The sequence below is a fragment of the Aedes aegypti genome, chromosome 2 (genome assembly GCF_002204515.2).
Source record: "Aedes aegypti strain LVP_AGWG chromosome 2, AaegL5.0 Primary Assembly, whole genome shotgun sequence".
Lineage (NCBI taxonomy): Eukaryota > Metazoa > Arthropoda > Insecta > Diptera > Culicidae > Aedes > Aedes aegypti.
Window position 1 is genome coordinate 47,031,038 of NC_035108.1, and position 22,510 is coordinate 47,053,547.

At 40.8% G+C, this 22,510-nt stretch overlaps 1 protein-coding gene across 2 annotated transcripts in view; it reads left to right on the forward strand.

Moving 5' to 3' along the window:
- The window catches only part of LOC5570536, a 640,253-nt gene that overhangs the window by 26,801 nt on the left and 590,942 nt on the right, over positions 1 to 22,510 (forward strand). For both annotated transcript variants that reach the window (XM_021840763.1, XM_021840764.1), the window contains exon 2: positions 7,937 to 8,262. In XM_021840763.1, the coding sequence (XP_021696455.1) occupies positions 8,183 to 8,262 (80 nt within the window). In that variant the 5' untranslated portion in view covers positions 7,937 to 8,182. The remainder of the gene's footprint in view (positions 1 to 7,936; positions 8,263 to 22,510) is intronic.

The following is a 22,510-nucleotide window of genomic DNA, read 5'->3' on the forward strand; positions in this document are numbered from 1 at the left end:
ACGTTTGTTTGAAATGTATTGTGTTATCAACATTCAGACTTCAGATCCTGAAAGTACACATCTATACTAGCAGAACCGTATTTGGGTTTTGAAAGATAAGTTCGAAACGTGGGGATACGCCCTTTTCAATATATCTTATTGTTCCAAAGTACGACTGTATCTAATTAAATTTAGGAAATTTCTTTATGCAATCTACAGACAAGTTCGTTAATATCTTCGTAAGCCAGTGTAAGTGTTGTCTGCGCCATTTTGCGCCGAAGCAAGTTATAAGGGCCTAAACTACCCCTTAAGAAAAGAGTAATCCATGAATAAATATCATGAAAAAATAGTTTTTCTATCTCACTGTTAGTTGGATTGATCACAAAACTTTTTGCATCAAAAGATGTGCTTTAACACATCAAGAAACTTCTCCGAACAAACTATATCGCTTAAGTCAGCTTAAATAACTATTCAAGAAGTGCATGAAATCGACAGAATAAAACATAGTGCAGTGGTGGCGATATTTTAATTATTTCGTAGTACTTTATTACAAAAACTCTAAAATAACAATGGCATTCTTCGCATTTTCGGATCATAATAAATATACCGTTTACATTCAAGCAAGTCCGTCTTCCTCGAATATAAACTCCTAACTTCTCACAACAACCTTAAACGATTCCTAGTCTTGTTTTGATCATATTAACGCTTCATTGGGGCTGCAAAACGGTGAGTCGACAATCAGGAAGGGGCGATCAACACAGCTCTGGTACTCACAAGTTCCTGCATCGCGCTTACTTACTTACTTTTGATGGCGCTACCTCCTTCAAGCCTTGACCTGCGCCCCAATGTTCTGCCAACTAACTCGATCCATGATTGCTAGCCTCCAGTTTGTTGATCGTCCCACACTTCTAAGATGCTGCTTCACTTGGTCAAACCACCCAGTTCGTTGCGCTCCCTTTCGTCATGTTTCGGCCGGAATCAAGGTGAATACCATTTTTGCGGGACTGTTGTCCGGCATTCTCACAACGTGCCCAGCCCATCGTACCCTTCCGACTTTGGCGACTTTCTGGATACTTGGTTCATCATAGAGTTGCGCAAGCTCGAGGTTCGTTCTTCTCCTCGATACGCCGTTCTCACATACTCCGTCAAAGATCGTACTGAGCACACGTCGCTCAAAAACTCCTAGCGCTTGCAGGTCCTCTTCGAGCATTGTCCACGTCTCAAATCCATAGAGGACTACCGGTCTTATCAGCGTCTTGTACATGATATTTAGTACGGAGGTGAAGTTTATCAGACCGCAAGGTCCTGTGGAGTCCGTAGTAAGCACGACTTCCGGCAATGATACATCTTAGAATTTCGCTGCTGCACTTTTAATCCAACTTTATCAATAATCCGAGGTAGAAAAATTCGTCCACCATGAATTTGTTTGCTATTAATTAGCTTCATATGGAATTATAGCCAGTATCCAGAAAGTCGCCAAATCTGGAAGGGTACGATTGGCGGGACACGTTGTGAGAATGCCGGACAACAATCCCGCAAAAATGGTGTTCACCTCAAATCCGGCCGGTACACGACGAAGGGGAGCGTAACGAGCTAGGTGGTTTGACCAAGTGGAGCAGGATCTTGGAAGTGTGGGGCGATCGAGAAATTGGAGGTAAGCAGCCATAGACCGAGTTAGTTGGCGTAACATTGTGGCGCAAGTCATATCATGAAGGACGTAGAGCCAGCAAAAGTAAAGTAAAGAAATAGGATTATAGCCCTGCAAACATCTACAAAAATCCCAAACGAAATTAGTTCGAAAGCGTTTTGCCTCACCAGCAACATCCTTCTTTAAGACTTGAAGAATGTCTTTTCACGATGGGATGATAAGTTTGTAATTACATTACAGTCCTAACGCGTTTGGAACATTTTTTCACAATATCCCCATAGTAATTTCCATATGAACCTACATTGCCCTACCTACCTTTAAATCACCACCTAGAAAGCTGAAAATTTCACAGAACTTTCTTTTATGGTAAGGATGGTAAGGAAGATATGACCCAAGTAACCACAAGCATTATACCATTGCATTAATTTGGTCGAAAGTCAACATTTTTTGCATTAATAATGTTATTAGCATTTATTCAATAACTGTCAAGCAATGATGCATTTGATTAACATTGTAATTGCTTTGAAGCATTATTTTAATATAACATTATGCTAAGCGTTTAGAGTGAATATACAGTTATGCTTTCATACAAGATTACATAACCTCATTAAACGCACTCGAATCTATATAAATAAAAATGGAATGGTGTTTGTATGTCACGAAATGGCTTACGAACGGGTCAGCGGATTTTGATGATACTTTCTCCATTTTGTTCGTCAAGGGTTCCGACGTGTTTGTGTGTATAAAAGTTCCAGGATATTCACCGGGAAAGTCGGAAAAACGAGAGTGAACGGAACTGTCATTTTGTATGAGACGATTCGTAGCGGTTTTCAACAGCCTACTTGATGGCAAGACGAAGTTTGCCGGGACCACTAGTCTGTAATAAATAAGTAAGAAGGTCGAGCACGTTCGCACTCGCTCATTACGTTTTGTGAGACATGGAAGAATAATGAAATGACTTTCTTTCATCTCGAACCCCCATTTCATGATCTAAAGATATAGAGTAAAGTGGGGCAAAAGTTCGAGTGGGGCAAGAGTTTCTTTTTAAGATTTCTAGCTGAATTCAAAACAAAACTTATAAATGTCATGGTGGTTCGAATGCTATTCAAGTAAGAGACTTTCACTCCAAATATCATAAAAATCCATTGAGATTTGGAAAAGTTTTGGCTATTTGTTGTTTTTCGACATGAATAATGTTATTTTTGGTCAAACTTTCGTTGCATGAAACCAATTGAAGATAAAATCTTTTTCAATATTTTATGTAAGGGCGTTTCTAGGCCTATCATAAGGTTGCTTTGGTGTGTTTTAGTTTTTGCATAAATGCTTGGAAACAATTTTTGGTCCATAGTGGGGTAAAAGTTCGAATCAGCGGGGCAAAAGTTCGACCCATGTATAAACTCACGGAACAATTTGCAAATTGCCTAAAATCCACATACTATTTTCAAATCAAGTTAAATTTATCTGATCATGTGAAAACTGTCACCAAAATCTTACATTTCTACTTAGTTTTGCGAAAAACTGCTATTTTTGAGTATACTACAATTAACCCGGTTTTGGGCAATTTTTTGATGAAAATTTTAGTTTTTTTTTCGGCAAACTTAAGTTTACGGCTGATGTAAAGTATGCCTGTCATAAAAGGATCGATATTTTGTGTTTTAGCCAGCGAACTTTTGCCCCTCACTAGATTCGAACTCTTGCCCCACCGGTGGGGCAAAAGTTCGTTTAAGACAATCAATTTTGAAACTGTTATAACTAAAAATGGGCAAATATTTTGACACAAGTTTGTTCAGCAAAATTATAGCCAATATGTTGAAGGTTCACTGTATGGTATTTGTTTTGTTTCAACTGATATTGTTTTCCTGGAAACTTTGATTATACCACTAAGGTCGAGCTTTTGCCCCACCTTACTCTATGTATTCATTCAGAATTGTTGTATTTTATCTATGAGACTCTTTTATTCATAAGGAGCGAGAGGAAATGTCGATCAATTTCTCTCCCCTTAAATCTTTTTAATGCGCTAGAGCTTTGTATTGCGGGTCAAGTTCTGTTATTTCCTCTACGAGAAAGAATGGTGATCAAATTCTTTCTATTGATGTTTCATTTAGTGAGGAAAGGAAATCACTCGCCAAAGAGAATTCTATCTATTCGTTATAACTGGGCGAATAGTAATGTTAACACACACAGTGGCTTCGTTTATAAGGAACTTTTATCCTATTTTATTACATCAGCAGCTTTAGCACAGGACACCAACGCGCCAGGCATCCAGCCCACCATCATCCTTGTTGTGGGTTCGAATCCTGATTCCCACTTTAATTATGCTTTATGAAGCTCTTAAAGGTTATGTCACATCTGATAGCACACTATATAGCAAACATAAAGTATTCATATAGGGTAAGTGTTCCCTTAGTTGTGGGTGTTCCTATAGTTGCGGTAGTGCCGTTTTCACTGATTTTATTACATTAACCACAGAACCGACACTGCCAATCGACGTATTGGTTTGTTGATTCACGGAATAGTTGAAAAGAGCGTTCAAATTGCTTTAAAACTGATGAAATATCACTAAAGTTGCTAAAACTTTACTTGCTTGTACCAATAGTAGCGGTAAAGTGTTCCTATAGTGGAGGATCCCATAAGAAATCAACGGATACCGCAACTATAGGAACACAAATTAAAAATATACCGCAACTAATTGAACAGTATACCAATAGTGGAGGTATTATTTTTCACTGACATGCCGTGGATTACTACGATGAAATCATTTTTCTCATTAAGTCAACGGTCGTTACTTCCCGTTAAAACATTAACATGTACATAAATTGCGCATCTTGAATTTGGGCGTTTAAATGAAGTTCAATCGTGCTTAGTACCTCCACTATTGGTACATTTACCCTATAGCTTCGTGGTTACTTGGAGAGAGATTGGATTTTCAAACATTTTTAAAATTTTAATCGCCCTTCTATACACTATCCACTGTTGCCTTGATCAGTCTAATCAGTTTCCCGGGAAAACCATTCTCGTCCATAATTTCCCATAGCTCTTTGCGATCATAGGCAGCATCGAAATCGATGAATATGTGGTGCGTTGGGACTTGATATTTGCGACACTTTTGGAGAATCTGCTGCAACATAAAGATTTGTTCTGTTGTCGATCAAACGTCCACGAAACCAGCTTGATATCTTCCTGTTAATCTGCTTGTTAGCGGCGGTAGCTGTACTGTAGAAGCCATTCCTCCTGCTGCCTTGGTCTTCTTCTGTTGCGCCATTCAGGTGTTCATCGTAGTGCTGCATCGTAGATACCTCCATCTTTATCCCGGCACTATTCGGCTCGCGGCACAAAGCGGGATGCATTGGGTTCTTGAAGAACTTATGCGTTTCTTGAGACCGATACAACTGCTCCATCTCTTCGCAGTCTAACTCTTCCTGGCGGCACTTTTTATCCCGGAATAGATAGATTTGCTGTTTTCGCTGCTGTTTGTATCGTACCACGTTTTGATGGGTGCCTTTCGACATCATAATCACCCGCGCTGAATTCTTCTCATCCAAAACCTTCTGACACTCTTCATCGAACCAACCATTCCGTCGATTTCGTTCCTCGAATCCAATGGCACCTTCCGTTGCGTCGTTAATGGCTGCTTTGATACTACTCCAGCAGTCCTCAAGAGGGGCTTCGGTGAGCTCTCCCTCATTCGGCAACGCTGCTTCAAGGCATTGCGCGTAATCAGTTGCGACTTCGGGTAGCTTGCGCCGTTCCGGATTGTACCGTGGCGGGCGTCGGTACCGAATGTTATTCACAACGCCGAGAATAGATACCACTGTAACTCGGACCCGTGTGTGTGGTAAAACAGGTTGTCCATAAAACACTGAATACATATTTATTTACGCTTAGAGATTATTTACAATTTATGTACAATAACACGGTCACTACACCCATTACCGGTCTGTGGATGGAATCGCGAAGGATAGGCTAACGCGCGCGGAGCGCAGATGATTTCGTAGAACGATCTATTCGTGCCGGCGATCAACTATAATACTGATCGTATCCTACTGCCGTTGTTGGCGTTGTAGATACTGTCGTAAGGGGGGGGTGTTTATACAGTATTCAGAAATATACTACTCTGCCTCGTATATCGTTTGATACGACTGGCTAGACGTAGCTGTATTGTTCTAATAATGCTGTCTGGCTCATTCTAAGGCCGTTTTCGTTCGAAAGCTGATGTGCGCTGAACTTCCCTATAATCTGTGTGAATTCCTTCTCCGGGCCAACCTGAGCCTTGACGATCCGTTAACGATTTTGGCATCATGGCTTGGGCAGCTGTCGTATTCACGTTCTAGCTGCGCGTAGAATGCGTCCTTATCGTCATCGTCACTTTCCTGGTGAGGGCTGCGCACGTTGATTATGCTGATATTGAAGAAACGGCCCTTGATCCTCAACTTGCACATTATGTTGTCGATTGGCCGCCACCCAATCACACGCCTCTTTATTTCGCCCATCACGATAAAAGCTGTCTAGCTCGTGTCTGTTGCCGCAGCTCTGGTAGATGGTATAACCATCGCTATACGTGTGTACCGTCGACCCTTTCCAGCAAAAAGCTATGGAACAGAACGACATGCGACGGTTCTATGAATCTGTCAATGGTGTGCAGAAAAAACAGCGCCGTCTCCGTCATGTGCAATGTGCGCGAAGGGATCTCGCTGACGGATAAAACAATGGTGGCCACCAGGTGGCAAGAGTACTTCGAGTCATTGTTGTACGGAGATAACGGAAGTGTATCTGATAGCAGAATCCAAATCAATGACGATGGACAGGCTGTGGTACCTCCAATGCTAGATGAGACGAAGAAAGTCATTAATGGAGTGAAGAACAACTAGGCTGATTGGAAGGATTGGCTCCCGGCCGGACTTCTGAAGCCTTCTGTGCTGCAGCTGCATGAACTCCTTCACTGTATCATTTCGCGGATATGGGAGGAAGACTTGCAGAACTTGCAGACTCATCATCTGCTTGTAGATTTCAAAGCAGCGTACGATTCAGTGAAGAGAAACGAGTTGTGGCAAATTATGTCCGAACATAGCTTTCTGGAGAAGCTGATTAGACTGATTCGTGCAACGCTTGATGTGGGCGGGTTGCACGTTGCCCGTATGCTGGAAAAACGACAAGCTTTGCTTGGACTTGATTAGCCCAAAACCGAGCCCAGTGGAGATGTGTGTCAATTCGGCACAGATTCGTCATAGCAAATTGTAGCCCATTAAGTAGCAGGTATCGAAACACTTCAGTGTTCGTGCTGTTACATTTCGTGCAGAAACATGTGGGAAAACTCGTTCTTTGTACACAGCATAAGCGTAGTACATGAGTGTCATGCGACAACATGAGAGTTATCAAATTTGGCACAATAAGTTAAGTTGATCTGACGATCCTAAAGCGGTCTGTCATGCTCAATAAAAACTTTAAGTCATTTTAATATTTCACTATAAATTGTCAATTTACTTTTTAATTATTTATTATTTATTGTTTTATAAAGTTTCTGACTCAATATTCGATTCCATATCAATTTCTAATTTCAGACACGGGCGAATTTGATTTCCGATCAACAAGTGGCTTAACACCTTCTCAGTGAAGCAAGTGAAACAAAGTAAAGCTGCTAAAACCAAAACCACACCTTCGAAGCAACAGAGCTTGGGCGAGCGAGAAAACTGCAACAAAACCACACGCGCCCTGCATCTCAAGGATTCCATTCCAACTGCTCAGTCCACTAGTACAGAGTAAACGACTAATTAGCCCACGTGTTTTTCCGTCCTTTGGACGTCGTTGATGGCAAAACCACCGTCACCTATAATCGTTCGTGCTAGGCATTACTTTTGCCATCATAAACTGCAGCCAAAGAAAAACCAACGCGAAACCCATTTGGTACACTTTCGCCTCATCATTTTCCTAACCGCGCGCGCAAACGCTAAACCAAAGTACCGATCCACACATATCGTTTTGGATGCACTAGTTTCACTGGTGGCGAGCATACCAAACCAACCTTCTAAAAGCGAACAAATACCGATTTTACCACATTCAAATATCACGAATCGTTGCGGTCCGGGCAGGAAGAAAAGTTGAAATTTTCCAAGAAATTCGTAACTTTGGTCGGTGCACTAAGCCGAACGAGAATAGGAAGAAGACGAAGAAACTGAAAGAGAAGAAGAAGCGCAACGTTTCAGGGTCTGACTGCGGTCACGTAGATTTCCGAAAGGGAATCACGTGGTTGCACGTGACATGAACTTTATAGCAAATGTTTATTAATTCATTTGAAATTTCCTATCTTTTTAGTGAAAGTGAAAGTGTGATTCGGTTTTTTGATTGTGTGATAAAGTGTTAAAATTTTGTGATAAAATTTTGGCCCCCAAAAAGTAAAAAAAAAGAAAATTTCGATTCTAATTGTTGGAAAGTAGTGCCATCTAGAAGTGAGAAGCAGAAGCAAACCACTCGAATCAAGCCGAGCGCCGAGTTTATTTAGTGTTCGTAGAATTCCTTCCTGAAAGCAGATCTTCCAGATCAATCAATCAACGCAGCACGATGGTGATGTCACTGTACCGGACAATCAAAGGCCACACCGGAACCTACAAGCGCAGGAAGAACCGCGTGCTGGAACGAAGGTGAGTACCCAACCGCCCCCCATTTCATCCGAAAAGTACTCACATAGTACAGTGGAACATGTATTTATGCAGTTTTTTTTTTTTTACGTAAATCGAATATTCTAAACATGTTTAGACAGGTGTTGTAAACTGTCGAAGGCGGAACGTTTCGCATAAGGACGTTTCGCATAATGGACGTTTGGCATAAAGAGAAGTATATGCCTTATTTAAAATGCTAGTATGGAACTGCTTTATGCGTCTTTAGGCGAACCGTGCTAATGCGAAATGGGTCTCTTCTAGTCTGTCAATCTACAAATGTTAACGTACATAGATAGAGCATAATAGAGCAAAACTGGGGGCCTTCCTTAGCCGAGTCCGCGGCTACAAAGCAAAGCCATGCTAAACGTGTCTGGGTTCGGTTCCCGGTCGGTCCAGGATCTTTTCGTAATGGACGTTTCCTTGACTTCCCTGGGAATATAGTATGATCGTACCTGGCACATGATATACGAATGCGAAAATGGCAACTTTGGCAAAGAAAGCTCTCAGTTCATCACTGTGGAAGTGCCCATAAGAACACTAAGCTGAGAAGCAGGCTTTATCCCAGTGAGGACGTAATGTCAAGAAGAAAAAGAAAAACTTGCACACATTTTATCCGATTAATTTAACGAACCCCCGATATTGTTCGTAAATTGAGCTTCCAGTGTAACCGTCCAGCTTTAATTGATTTCCATCGATGACCCCGTTCGGCTCGGACCTACGTGCGACGCGACTCAACTCGACGTAACCCAGCCAGTGAAAGTCTTTTCGGTGCGAACTTGGCCGAAACAATTCCTAGGACCCCATATGGACCCTTTGTACCAACCATTCACTTGCGACGACGAGTGCTCCGACACGAATATTGAAAGACAAATTGACGCATGCCCAAAGTTGTTGAGGCGTCGGGAGGTGACGAAGATGCGAACTGATGGTGGCGCGTCTAATTTGGCCCAATTGTTTCGAGGAATTTGTAGGTACTCAGGTGCAATTTCTAGGTTATGACAAGCGAAAGAAATTCGCCTCAGGGACTTGGAAACCTAATGGGACTGACAAATGGTTGATGAGTTTTTGATGGAGCTTCAAATGCTGAATAGTCGTGCTGGTGCACTAAGTGCATCGCTTACGTGAATTTTCGTTGATGAAGGTTAAATACGCAACTACATTTGGGTTAATCGACATGTTTAAAATAGCGATGATGGTTACTATTAAAATCCACCAATTCGTCGAGGATGTCACGGAGTTGTTGTCCCTTTTTGTTTATTGCTTTTTGAAACAAATGTATTTGTTTTTGCCTGATGGCTCTTTGACGTTTTTACAAATGCTCTGCTATCTAAAAAACTAATGTGAACTTCTTCTTTTAGGACAGAGCCTGCTTCTCAGATTAGTGTTCTTATGAGCACTTCCACAGTTATTAACTGAGAGCTTTCTATGCCAAAATTGCCATTTTCGCATTCGTATATCGTGTGGCAGGTACGATTATACTGTATGTCCAGGGCAGTCAAGGAAAATTCCATTACGAAAAGATTCTGGACCGACCGGGATTCGAACTCAAACACCTTCAGCATGGCTTTGCTTTGTAGCCGCGGACTCTAACCACTCGGCTAAGGAAGGCCCCCTAATGTGAACCTTTTAGTATTTTTTGGACGTTACGTTACGATAGAGTAGGCTATCCATACGTCGCGTCGCGAGAGTCTCTCGAGAAGTAATCTAAAAAACCGGCAAATGACTCCCATGCAACAGTGTAAGCCACTTCCCCTATTGCACAGATTAAATAAACCATAATCTCAATCATACCTCAAACCAACTCGTCAATTACTTCAGCAAACATTAATTATTCCCTCCCACACCCCGATCGATCGCAGGCAAACCTCTATAGGGCATTCGTTGTTTGTTGTGGTCTTTCCCAACAGTCTCATAAATTGAATTGTGAGTCGCATAAATCGGAGCGCGAATCAGTTCAGCTGTGATGCACCCTTGCGCTCGTATTGGAAGAGTCTCGCTCGGTCCGAACAAGGAAATGAACTGTGAAACTTGAGGCTCAAGCGCTAAATCGGCACATATGTTCACGTTGACCGTTCAAGCTCAGGGCGCAACGGATGGCACGGTGTGTCGGAACCATAATTGACGAAAAAATAATGATCATTCATTCTGCACCTATCATTGGAAAGATATGGTTTCCCATCATCCTTTCAAGTTATAGTAATCTGAAGATTAACGACCATTTTCAGAGGATATTTTCATGTTAAAAATATTCCAGTGTGCTGCTTTGTTTACCATTCAAAAACAAATCAAATTATCATTAGTTTCTTATTCAATATTCAATGATATATGAATGATTTCTGATATTTCAAACAGACTCATTTCTGAACACTTGGTTTTTGTATAACGATTTGATTGAAACATTTTGCTGAAATATGTCATAAAATTTCCGGGAAATGGCAGTTAATTCCAATCCAATTTCAACGTATTTCAATCTATGTTATGCTTTCGAAGATGTAACGATTCTCTTGTTCGAGGCAAAAAAAATCTAGCTCAGATAATCTTATTCGCGAACTTATTTATTTGAATGCGGTTTATTTGTGTTGTTCAGAATTTGAATTAAAGTGTTCGGAATATGAGACAAAAATATACTTGCTCGACTGCGATACAATTCGAAGCATCCTACCGTTTTATTTTAAATCCCGAACAGACTCATGTTCCGAACACTCGATTTCGAATGGAGATTTGGTTGAAATATTTCACTAAAATGTTTAAAATTTTTAAAATTGCAAGGAAATGATGATCAATCGCTAATGATCAAGCCACCTCGCTCGCTACCTCCACTCGCGACTTCCACTGATGATGCGTCTCCGTGTTTCACGACTAACGTTGTTATCAGCCGTTAACAAGGATCCGAGGTAGACAAACACATCAACTACCTCAAAAGTATCCCCGTCTATCGTAACACTGCTTCCTGTGCGGTCTCTGTCACGCTCGGTTCCGCCTATCAGCAGCATGTACCGTAATCCGGGGTAACATGATCATTTTTTTGAGTATTTCTTATTTTTTTCATTTCACATTACAAATGTTACAAGTTTTATATTTTTAGAACAAGTACTGGTACTATATACTTTATTTTGTTTTTCGAAAGATTTAAGCATGTTCAAACAAATGTTTTAAATGATTTTTGATTCATCTGATATGGGGTAACATTGATCACCCAAGAAAACAACGTTCGGTTATATTGAGAATGTCGTTACTTACTTAAATCAAAGCCCCTGAAACCGATTTTTAAAACCAAACTCTTACAAGTAGTTTACTTTTTGAGTTATTTCAAAATTAACAACACCTTGAATCGCGGGATTCGCCTAAAAGTAGACAATTTCCTAAGGAAATCCTACATTCTTCATAGTTATGATTTAATGTTACCTAATTGAATAAACTTATAAAAGATTTGACAACGGAACCGTTTTCGGCGATGCCATATTTAGTAACAATCAAATTTTTCTTGATCATATCGTCTGCAGAACTCATGTTAGACATGCATTTTCGGTAGTGTCAGTGAAAATTATAAAAATCATTGTTTCAATAAGTTGACAAATTTACGCATTATCTAAACGCAATTCTAGCTAAAAACCTTAATTTTAATAGATGAATAAAAGGAAGAGAGGCACCACCCATGATTCGAAAATGTTTCATCAATAAATGTTTATTTGAACTGTTAATGAGATGAGTCATTCTGATCAATGTTACCCCGGACTACGGTACTTGGGTTTTGACGCATTCACCACCACTTTTGTCGCTTCACGTTTCATGCGGGTGTACAGGTCTGCCACCGTTCCAAATGTTCTGCCGACAATATCCATATCAACCACGCAGCAAACAAATTGGCTGGATCTTGTGCAAATCGTATCTTGGTTATTAAACCTGGCTCTCCGTATGACACCTTCTAGCGCGATATTGAACAGCAGGCACGAAAGTGCATCACCCTGTCGTAGTCCCCGGCGGAACTGGAATATTTCGACCGAAAACTTCACGCTATTCTGCACACCGTCCATCGTTGCTCTTATTAGTCTTGTGAGCTTCCCGGGAAAGCTGTACTTGTCAACTATTTTCCATAGCTCTTCGCGGTCGATGCTATAATAAGCCGCTTTAAAATCGATGAACAGGTGATGGTATTCACGAATTTCTGGAGGATTTGCCCTGTTTATCGCCCTTCTTGTAGATGGGACATATGACCCCATGCTTCCACTCCTCCGGCATCTGTTCCGTTTCCCAGATTTTGACAATCAGCCAGTGCGGACAGGTGGCCAACCTCTCCGGGTCCATTTTGATGAGTTCAGCTCCAATACCATCCCTACCAGCGGCCTTGTTGTTCTTGCGCTAGTTGATGGCATCCTTAACTTCCCTCAATATCGGAACAGCTTGGTTTCCTTCATCCGCCATGCTTCCGTAGTCACTCCTTCCGCTGTCGTGACCCTCTGTGCCTATGTTCTCCGTGCCATTCAGGTGTTCATCGTAGTGCTGCTTTCACCTTTCTATCACCTCACGTTTGTCCGTCAAGATGCTGCCGTCCTTATCCCTACACATTTCGGCTCGCGGCACGAAGCCTTTTCGTAGAACTTTCGCGTTTCTTGTGAACGATGCAGCTGTCCCATTTCTTCACATTCCGCTTCTTCCAGGCGGCGCTTTTTGTCCCGGAGTAGGCGGGATTGCTGCTTTCGTGTCCTTTTATATCGCTCCACGTTTTGTTGCGTTCCTTGCTGCAGCATTGCCCAAGCTGCATCCTTCTCCTCCAAAACCTGTCTGCATTCTTCGTCGAGCCAATCGTTACATGTCCTCCTTTCCACGTAGCCGACGATGCTCTCTCTCAGCTGCGTTGTTGATAGCTGTTTTTATGTTTCTCCAGCAGTTCTCAAGAGGGGCTTCATCAAGCTCGCCTCATTCCGGCAACGCTACCTCGAGATGCTGCGCGTATGCGGCGGCGACGTTTGGTTGGGCCAGTCGCGCTAGGTTATACCGAGGCGTGCGTCGATACTGTACATTGTTGATGACGGATAGTTTTGGGCGCAGTTTCACCATCACTAGATAGTGATCAGAGTCAATGGTAGAGCCACGATAGGTTCTGACATCGGTTATATCGGAGAAGTGCCGTCCATCGACCAAACATGATCGATTTGTGATTCCGTCTGCTGCGGCGATCTCCTGGTGTATCGATACGGGAGGCTGTGCTGAAAGAAGGTGCTTCGAATGGCCATGTTCTTGGAGGCAGCAAAATCTATCAGTCGTAAGCCGCTCTCGTTCTAAATTTCCGAAGGACCATTCCCCCTAAATGGTCGGAGGGTCGTAGTGCGCAGTTTAGCTTAGAGTCCTTCTCTGGCACTCGGACAATGATCAGCCGCCCCTGAAATATGGAGCAGACGCTGTTGTGAGCCAAACCTAACATGGAGTACAGACGCTCCAGGTTTGCAGAAGCGAACCCTGTCTGCATACGACCAAATCTACCACCGGGGTTGGTTACCCGATCTTCCCTAAGGTGTAACAATGTTACAAGGGAGTAGAATTTTGAAATGCGTTGGATTTACTTCTTCTCGGGCTACCATAAAGCTGAGAGTGAAAAAAAACATGTATATAAGAGACGATATTTGAATTCGAGCACTTTCAGCCGATTGCAACGCCATGGGTGGCGAGAATTTGAATCACACATTTTTAACGGATCGCGAAGCAGATCACATCGCCCCGATCCTAACGATAGGCAATATAGTCAATGGATTAGAGAAAAAAATAGTTGCTATTTTTAGATGTATGTTATTTTAAGATAGTATGTGTGACCTTAGAATCCCGCGAGTTCGTGAAGGCCAAGATTTGCAGACCATCTTATTTTATAAAATTATCATGCTTTCTCGATTCGAACGGCACACAGTGCTTCGTCTTTTGGACAAAAGTCAAAAAATCAACTTTCATATTCAAAAGAATCAAGTAGGCCATGATGTTGACATATATTTTGAGCGTGTAATACAGATACTAGAAAGTCCGTGTGCTTATCAAAACAAACCAAAACACCAGGTGTTGACCAGTTGTTTCATCGTTATATATATTTTTTTCTTTTTGTGTCAATCCAATCCCTTTTTATTTCACTTCATTCCCATACTAATCACATTTTCAAAGTGAAAGTCGTTAAGGATCGTTTTGAAACAATTCAACCAATAAAAGTAGGAGTCATTCCGTTTAATTTTCTGTAATAAATTTTAAAAATTGTAGAAAAAGATGCTTCTGAACAATAAGCTCTTTAATACAAAAGAAAATTAAAACTCCTATCTTCTTCTAGCCCATACAAAAAAGTACCTCAAAGTACCTTTCTGAAAACCACTTTAAAATAAAATTTGAAGTATTTTTCAAATTCTGAAAGTGATTCCAGCTGCATATGTTTGCCGATTATATGTCATTTTATGATTTTTAAGTTATGCAGCCACAATCATCAATAAAGATTGTTTCAAGCAATGGTATTCTGCCAATCCACGTATTCGAAAAAATCATGTTGTGGATTTCATGGACGGTTGTAAAAGCACTGATTCTTTCTCCCATATATTTGAAAACAAGTTAAATACGTCTAACAAATTTTATTGCTGCAAAATACACCAAAATGGGGTAAATATAGAAGATCATACGATATTTTTGTGAAGCAAAACTCCGACTGATTAGCTTCCGCGCCAACAGAAAATTGGCGATGCAGAGTTTTCCTATTCGGCTGTAAAGGCTGGCATGGGAAGGCCTTTCATACCGTTCAATGAATGTTCAAGGAAAACCTATATATATCTTATCAACAATAATGAACCTGAAAAGCTCGCGTTCGTAGCCTATTTATCAAATTGTTTCTAATAATCTTCAAACAGAAACCCACGACATTTCAACTATCTTTGTAGAAAAGAAGATAATGATACGATTGATATGTTTTTGGATGATTAATAGCTGGTAAATGAATTGTATTGCTAATAAAAATAAATTTTATACAACCTTTTTATTGAGTTTGATTTTAGTCGTTGGAATAATCCGTGCTTTAATATGTTTATAAAAATTTAATTATTGAGACACTTTTACATTTACGCATACCACATACATCGTTTATGCAAACGACTCAAGTACGTTTTCATGCGTTTTTATTTTAAACATTTATTTAAAATCGAGCACTGTTCTATGGTGTCAAATGTAAAACGTGACGTATAAGCCACTTATGCCATTACTGATGTAATATGTGTCATTCATGCCAATAATGAAATTTTTTGTGTATAACGACTTTCTCCTCAACTTCGTAGGGCAAAACCGCATTAAACATCCAGTTCTGACTTTTGTCCCCAAGTGCCATACGTTTGAAGCACTGTGCGGCATAGTGACCGGACCTAATCCCAAAGTTAATGGAAGTCATAGTTTGAGTATCTAGTGTTAGCCAATCGTTAGTCGAAATAAATCGAGAATATCTAGTGGTTGAGATCGTGATTGTAGGCCCAAATGAGCCAAGTCTTTAGAACAAACCAAATTTTAAAAAAAGCTCGTCAATTTCCTATCTTCTTGGAATATATTTAAGCGGAAATCGCGAGTGTAATCAGCGGGCCCGCCATCATCAAGCAAAACCGTGTACATGTGTGGTTCTAGACGGCAAGCCATCGTAGCCGAGGCACGAACCACTGACAGCACAGGAACAACAGGTCGATCATCATCGGCCAATCGCAGCGAAAAACAGGCAATTTAACATATTAGAACTGTTATTCAACCCGAAGAATAAGCGGGAATACTCCAAAACTAGAATAATAAATTGTTTAAATGGAGGGACACGGACAGTAGTACGGTCGCTACCGGTACAAGGATTTAGTTATAGTTATTTAAAACAATGAGAGTCGGTAAAGTAGAACTCCGACAATAGGTTGTGTAAGTTTAACTCTTTTAACACCGAAATAAAAAATTATGCAAAAATTCACGACTGTCGATAGAGGAGAGAAGTTTTGATAATTTGAGTTCGTTTGCATAAATTAATTTTCACAGTGGTTCCCCATTGATTATCCCGGCAAAAATTAAGATTTGGAGCTAGTGGAGCGAATTTCCGGTTCGGTTGTAATTTTCGTGTTGAAGAACTCGCCTTGAGAGTCTCGCCGGGTACACAAATCTCGACTCTTCGCATGCAAGTGGTACTTGAAGCTTGCTTGGCGCTTAAGCGAAGTGGTTAATCCAACCGACTCGGATTCGAATCTAGTCGCCCGTTACAAAGATTACTCGTACCCCGGCCAGTACCGCGAGGAGGTAGGGATAGGAGTTGCTGGGGATGAGGCTAAGATACGCGTGGTACCAATGGTACGCCATGGCCAGCCATTTACCGTGCCGTCAATTTGAACGTCTTCAAAGCAATTTTAGACGCTGAAAGTTGTAGTGATTCATTAGATCGAGGCCTATAAAAGTAGCTGAGATAAATTTATTTGTGAAATTACTAACTTCGATACTAATTGTTAATGCTGTTCGGAATATGAGACTGAATGAGGACAGTGTTCGACATTTGAAGCAAAATGTTGTATTAAAGTTACAGTTGCAGTGTCCGGAATATGAGTCAAAACGGTATATCACATCAACATCATGCTGTCTACTCCACCACCAGTGCATTGATGATTTGTTTCTTTTTATCTTTATTAACGAGATTTTTAGCCCTGGGCTAGTTCATCTCGGGACCAACGGTTTTACTTCCCATCCGAAGGAAGTCATCACTATAACTTTTTACGTCACAAGTGACTATGTCGGGGATGGGATTCAATCCCAGGTCCTCGGCGTGAGAGGCGAGTGTTCCAACCACTACACCAGGTCCGTCCCCCTGCATTGATGATACTATGGATATCATTGATGGTTTAAGTTCAGCCTTAAATTAAGCAAATAAAATAGCAATTTATCCGTACGATATTTTTGACAGTGCTGCAGTGCTGGATTGAAACTATGTGTTGGTCACATGAAAACATTTATAGCTTGGATAATAACCACGTGATCACTCATTATCCAGTCATTATGGTCTAGAGTGCGATTTCACATCGCTGATTTTGGTTGTCAAATCAAAGTGATATTGATGGCTTGCAAGTGATATTGATAGTTTAAGATCTTCAGCCATCAGTTGATATGATTGATATTAAGAAACTCTGTCTTCATAAAAGCAATACTAAACAAAATTAAATTTTCATTATTATCGGCATACCCAACAGTTAACTGCAATATATTTAGCGAATAAAAAAAAATTTTCGTAAATATCAGTAAATGTATGACTAGTAGATGCATTTGAAGTCACTGTGGGTCTCGAGTATTCGGAATATTTGTCAAAATGGTATCATCTTCTACTTTATGATGTAAGGTCCCCACTGGGACAGAGCCTACTACTCAGCTTAGCATTCTTTGGAGCACTTCCACAGATATCAACTACGAGGTTTGCATGCCAATTGACTATTTTTGCACTCGTTTATACTCTGTGTCTTGGAAGTTGAGAAAATTTCCAACTAAAAAAGATCCTCGACCAGTGTAATTCGAACTCACGAGCCCTCTGAAGAACTGACTGAAGAATGCAACTGGAACAAGCCACTGACCCGCATAGCGAATGTAGATGGGACTTCTGTGGCGTTGTGACTACCCACAGCTACCAGATGTTACCCCATGGCGCTTTAACGCATGAAGAGCCTGTAGCGAAGATTGGAGAAAAAATCGGGGTTGAACAGAATATAGAGAAGCACATTGAAGAACACCAATACAAAGGCTACGCATACATCGCTACATACACTGAGCTGATTAATGCTGAACCGGGAAAAGTCTGATGTTTCCCTTTAAACCCAAAAAGCTGGCAAAGTCCGGCATATATTCTGGGAATGTCGCTTAACTCTGAGTTGCTCAAACGGTCCCACCCTCTATCCAGCTTGCCGTCTGTGTTGTGATCGTTCCAAAAACCTCCGATCACTTTCAGTGGTGATATAGTTGAAATGTATCACCAGTGACACCTGAACGCATCAGGTCCTCCCATAACCTAGATTATGGACGTCGCCACCTTTCCACCCTGCTCGGCCCAGTTTATTAAAAATCAAAATGTTCAGTAATAAGCGGAGGAATTCCGGACGCAATAAATAGGTAATAAACATTCCATGGACGATTATTTAGAATCCACGTTCATGGTGAGCAAGGCTATCAAACGAACAAAGGAGATTACATACACTACCCGTCATAAATACGGACTCACTTAAATAAGTATTGCAACACTCAGCTGAATAATGAATCACCCCCAAAAAGTTTAGCATCACCTCAAAACTGGTTAATTCACATTGCTTTATCTCGAGATCCTTACGACTTGCAAAGAAGCGATCTTCAGCAAAGTTGTTCAGGGGATCAAGGACATCCGGAAAGCAAACAGTTTGGTTCGCGATTTTTCCGCTAGGTAGCACTAGTGAGCATGTAAAATTGAGCATTTTGAACTAGTTCTAGCTTGTGATCCATAAGAGATAGAAAGTTCGGGTCTTCGGCAAAGTTGCTCAGGGATTCAAGGACATCCGGAAAGCGATCAGTTTAGTTCGCGATTTTGCCACTAGGTGGCGCTAGTGAGCATGTAAAATTGAGCATTTGGAACTAGTTCTAGCTTGTGATTCATAAGAGATAGAAAGTTCGGGTCTTCGGCAAAGTTGCTCAGGGGTTCAAGGACATCCGGAAAGCGAATGTCAACTTTGAGCAACTTTGCCGAAGACCCGAACTTTCTATCTCTTATGGATCACAAGCTAGAACTAGTTTCAAATGCTCAATTTTACATGCTCACTAGCGCCACGTAGCGGCAAAGTCGCGAACTAAACTGTTTCCTTCCCGGATGTCCTTGATCCCCTGAACATCTTTGCCTAAGACTCGAACTTTCTATCTCTTGTGAATCATAAGCTAGTACTAGTTTAAAATGCTCAATTTAACATGCTCACTAGCGCCAACTAGCGGCAAAATTGCGAATTTAACTGTTTGTCTAACTGTTTAAACCGGATGTCCTTGAACCCCTGAGCAACTTTGCCGAAGACCCGAACTTTCTATCTCTTATGTAACATATGCTAGAACTAGTTTGAAATGCTCAATTTTACATGCTCACTAGCGCCACCTAGCGGCAAAATCGCGAACTAGACTGTTCGCTTTCCGGATGCCTTTGATCCCCTGAACAACTTTGCTGAAGATCGCTTCTTTGCAAGTCGTAAGGATCTCGAGATATAGCAATGTGAAATTATCTGTTTTGAGGTGATGCTAAACTTTTCAGGGTGATTCAATATTCAGCTGAGTGTTGCAATACTTATTTAAGTGAGTCCGTATTTATGACGGGTAGTGTACATCCACTGTAATGCCGGGTTTTACATCCGAAATTGGGTATCCAACAGTGAAAAATTTCAACAACACTTTAGTAGAAAACCGGAAGACCAATTCGTACATTTTGCCTGCGACAATTCAGTAACAATAGTGTGGAGAGAGTTCTGGGTATGTTTTGGACTACTGTAAAAGATGTCTATATGTACTATGACTATGCGTGACGATCTGCAAATATATTTGATCGAAAGTAAGCTGCCAACCAAACCAGTATTGTTAAGCGTTGTCATGAGCCTTTTTGACCCGCTCGGACTGTGGGCGCCTTTCACCGTGCTCGGAAAATCGTTCAAAATCTTTGGAGTAATGGTTGTTCGTGGGACGAGATAATTAATGAACATTGCGTGAAGAAGTGGTACCGTTGGATTGCCCTACTGACAAGTCTTCAAGCTATGAACATTCCACGATGTTACTTCGCCAACGTCTAACAGGACATTAAATAACACGTGTTTGCAGATACAAGCGATGAAGCTTTAGGATGTATCGTTTATTTTTCGTGTGTTGGTTAAAAAGGACAACCGAGAATGGCACTGGTTTCAGCAAAATCTTGGAGTCAGATTAACCGCCACTCTTTACAGGCAAATAGAGTGTTTTATCTTATCGATTCAGCTACAGCACTTTCATTGATCTGCTACGACCATAGGAAGTACAAACAGTTTGTCGTATATCGCATCGGGGAAATTTTGAGCATCACCAATGCAAAACAATGGAGCTGGGTGGCTAAGAAATACAATATAGCCAATGTGTTAACAAAATGAGGATAAAATGGACCACCTTTGGCGGCGGACGAATGGAAACAAGGCTCTGACATCCTCTATCGATCAAAACAAGAGTACTCTCAACCTCTCAAATTACCACCTCCTGGCGTAAAAGAAGTTTGCCAGCATATCATGTCTCCCGCGTTGTTTCGTTTCATAAGACTTAACATACCCGTTCACTATGGTAAGAATTTGCTGACTGCGAGGCCCCTAACGCCGAAAAGAGGCTAATTTTCGAACAAGTTCTGCCAAAGCGTTGCGAAACAGCTATAAGCGGTCTCAAGAACTAGAAGATATGATAAGGAAAAGATGGCTGAAGGAATACCCTACCCTACAATACCCTATTGCAGAAGGAGAGCTGGCCTATATTATAGATGGGAACAACCGAAGGACCTGGATCAGAGGTATAGTAGAAAAAGCGATACAAGGCGCTGACGGAAGAATTCATCATGCGCTAGTTAGAACGTCTAAGGACGTTTTTCGTCGTTGATTGATTGATTTGACTTTATTAACGAGATTTTTAGCCCTGGGCTAGTTCATCTCGGGACCAACGGCTTTACTTCCCTTCCGAAGGAAGTCGTCACTATAACTCGTCGTTGTTGGAGTTTCAGAGCAAATCTAGGCAAATCCCTGGTCCTGGACCGGATTAACGGAAGAGGGAGTTGGTTACTACTACCGCTGGTTGGTTGTAAAACTCAATAGAACACCCCTATATATGACCTTTAGGGTAAAAAATAAGATCTATCAAAATTGCAACTCAATCGATTGCCCCAACAGCTGGCGCATCAAATATAAAGTACAGTTGTGTTCAGAATAATAGTAGTGAAAGCCGATTTTCATACAAAATGCTCAACTTTGGCATGCTGTTACTTTGTTTCCATATGAGCAATCGGCATGAAATTTTGGCAGTGAACTACAAATATGCTCAATTTCATTATCACAAAATTTGAAAATTTTCACACTACCGGCTAAAAATTTAAGCACCAGGTGAAATCGCTCAAAATAATAGTAGTTTTTCTTTTGTAAATTTTTGTTCAGCAACAATTTTGTAAAAAATTGTATTGTTTATACATTTGAAGCTTGGGTGGAAATGGTTGAAACAATGAGTAAAGAAAAATTCAAAAACTCAAAATACAGCAGATATTGAAATTATTAAAACTACTATTATTTTGAGCGATTTCACCTGGTGCTTAAATTTTTAGCCGGTAGTGTGAAAATTTTCAAATTTTGTGATAATGAAATTGAGCATATTTGTAGTTCACTGACAAAATTTCATGCCGATTGCTCATATGGAAACAAAGTAACAGCATGCCAAAGTTGAGCATTTTGTATGAAAATCGGCTTTCACTACTATTATTCTGAACACAACTTAAATTTCATAAAAAACAGTGTAATACACGTGAGGAATCCAAAACTACCAAATTCTGTGGTTTGATTTTCCTTCTATAAACGTTGTCAAAGTTTTAGAACAAGTGCTCAATAGCTATACATTTTAAATACCGACTTTCAATCCTAAAGACATTAGATTTTTATTGGTAGGATGCTTTGGATTATCATATGACCTTAATCCTCAAAATAAATCATATGAAAATGCTAAATAAACACACATACCACTGTAACTTGTAATTCCGTCTACAACATATCTTTAAATTCACAGGGAATATGTTTCGATTTCACATTTTCTGATTATTGAATTTGAACCTTATGCTAAGACAGCATATCTTTCAGATGGTGGATGTGCAGACTTGATGGTCTTTTTTTCGTAATAACAGATTCAGACACACCGTGCATGGACTATCTATCGCCGAGGCCGCGGCAAACCGAGCAAATCGAACGGAAAGCGAAAGCGATTTTTCAATTTAATTACTGAAACTAATTTAGCCGAAAAATTTCCTAAACTCCGTCCCTCGGAAGGTGGTTGCTCAGAGGAGGGAAGTGGGGTGAAGTGGATAATCGAAGGGTTGTGCACCGGCTTCAGCGGAATGGTAGCAGCGCTCTGGTGGTAATTAAAATTGCATGTCGTGTTGCATTTGGGGTATCGCCGTCGCAGCCGGTAGCAGCTCAAGCCAAAAGGGTTCACTCTGTTTGACGGTTGAAAAATTGAAACT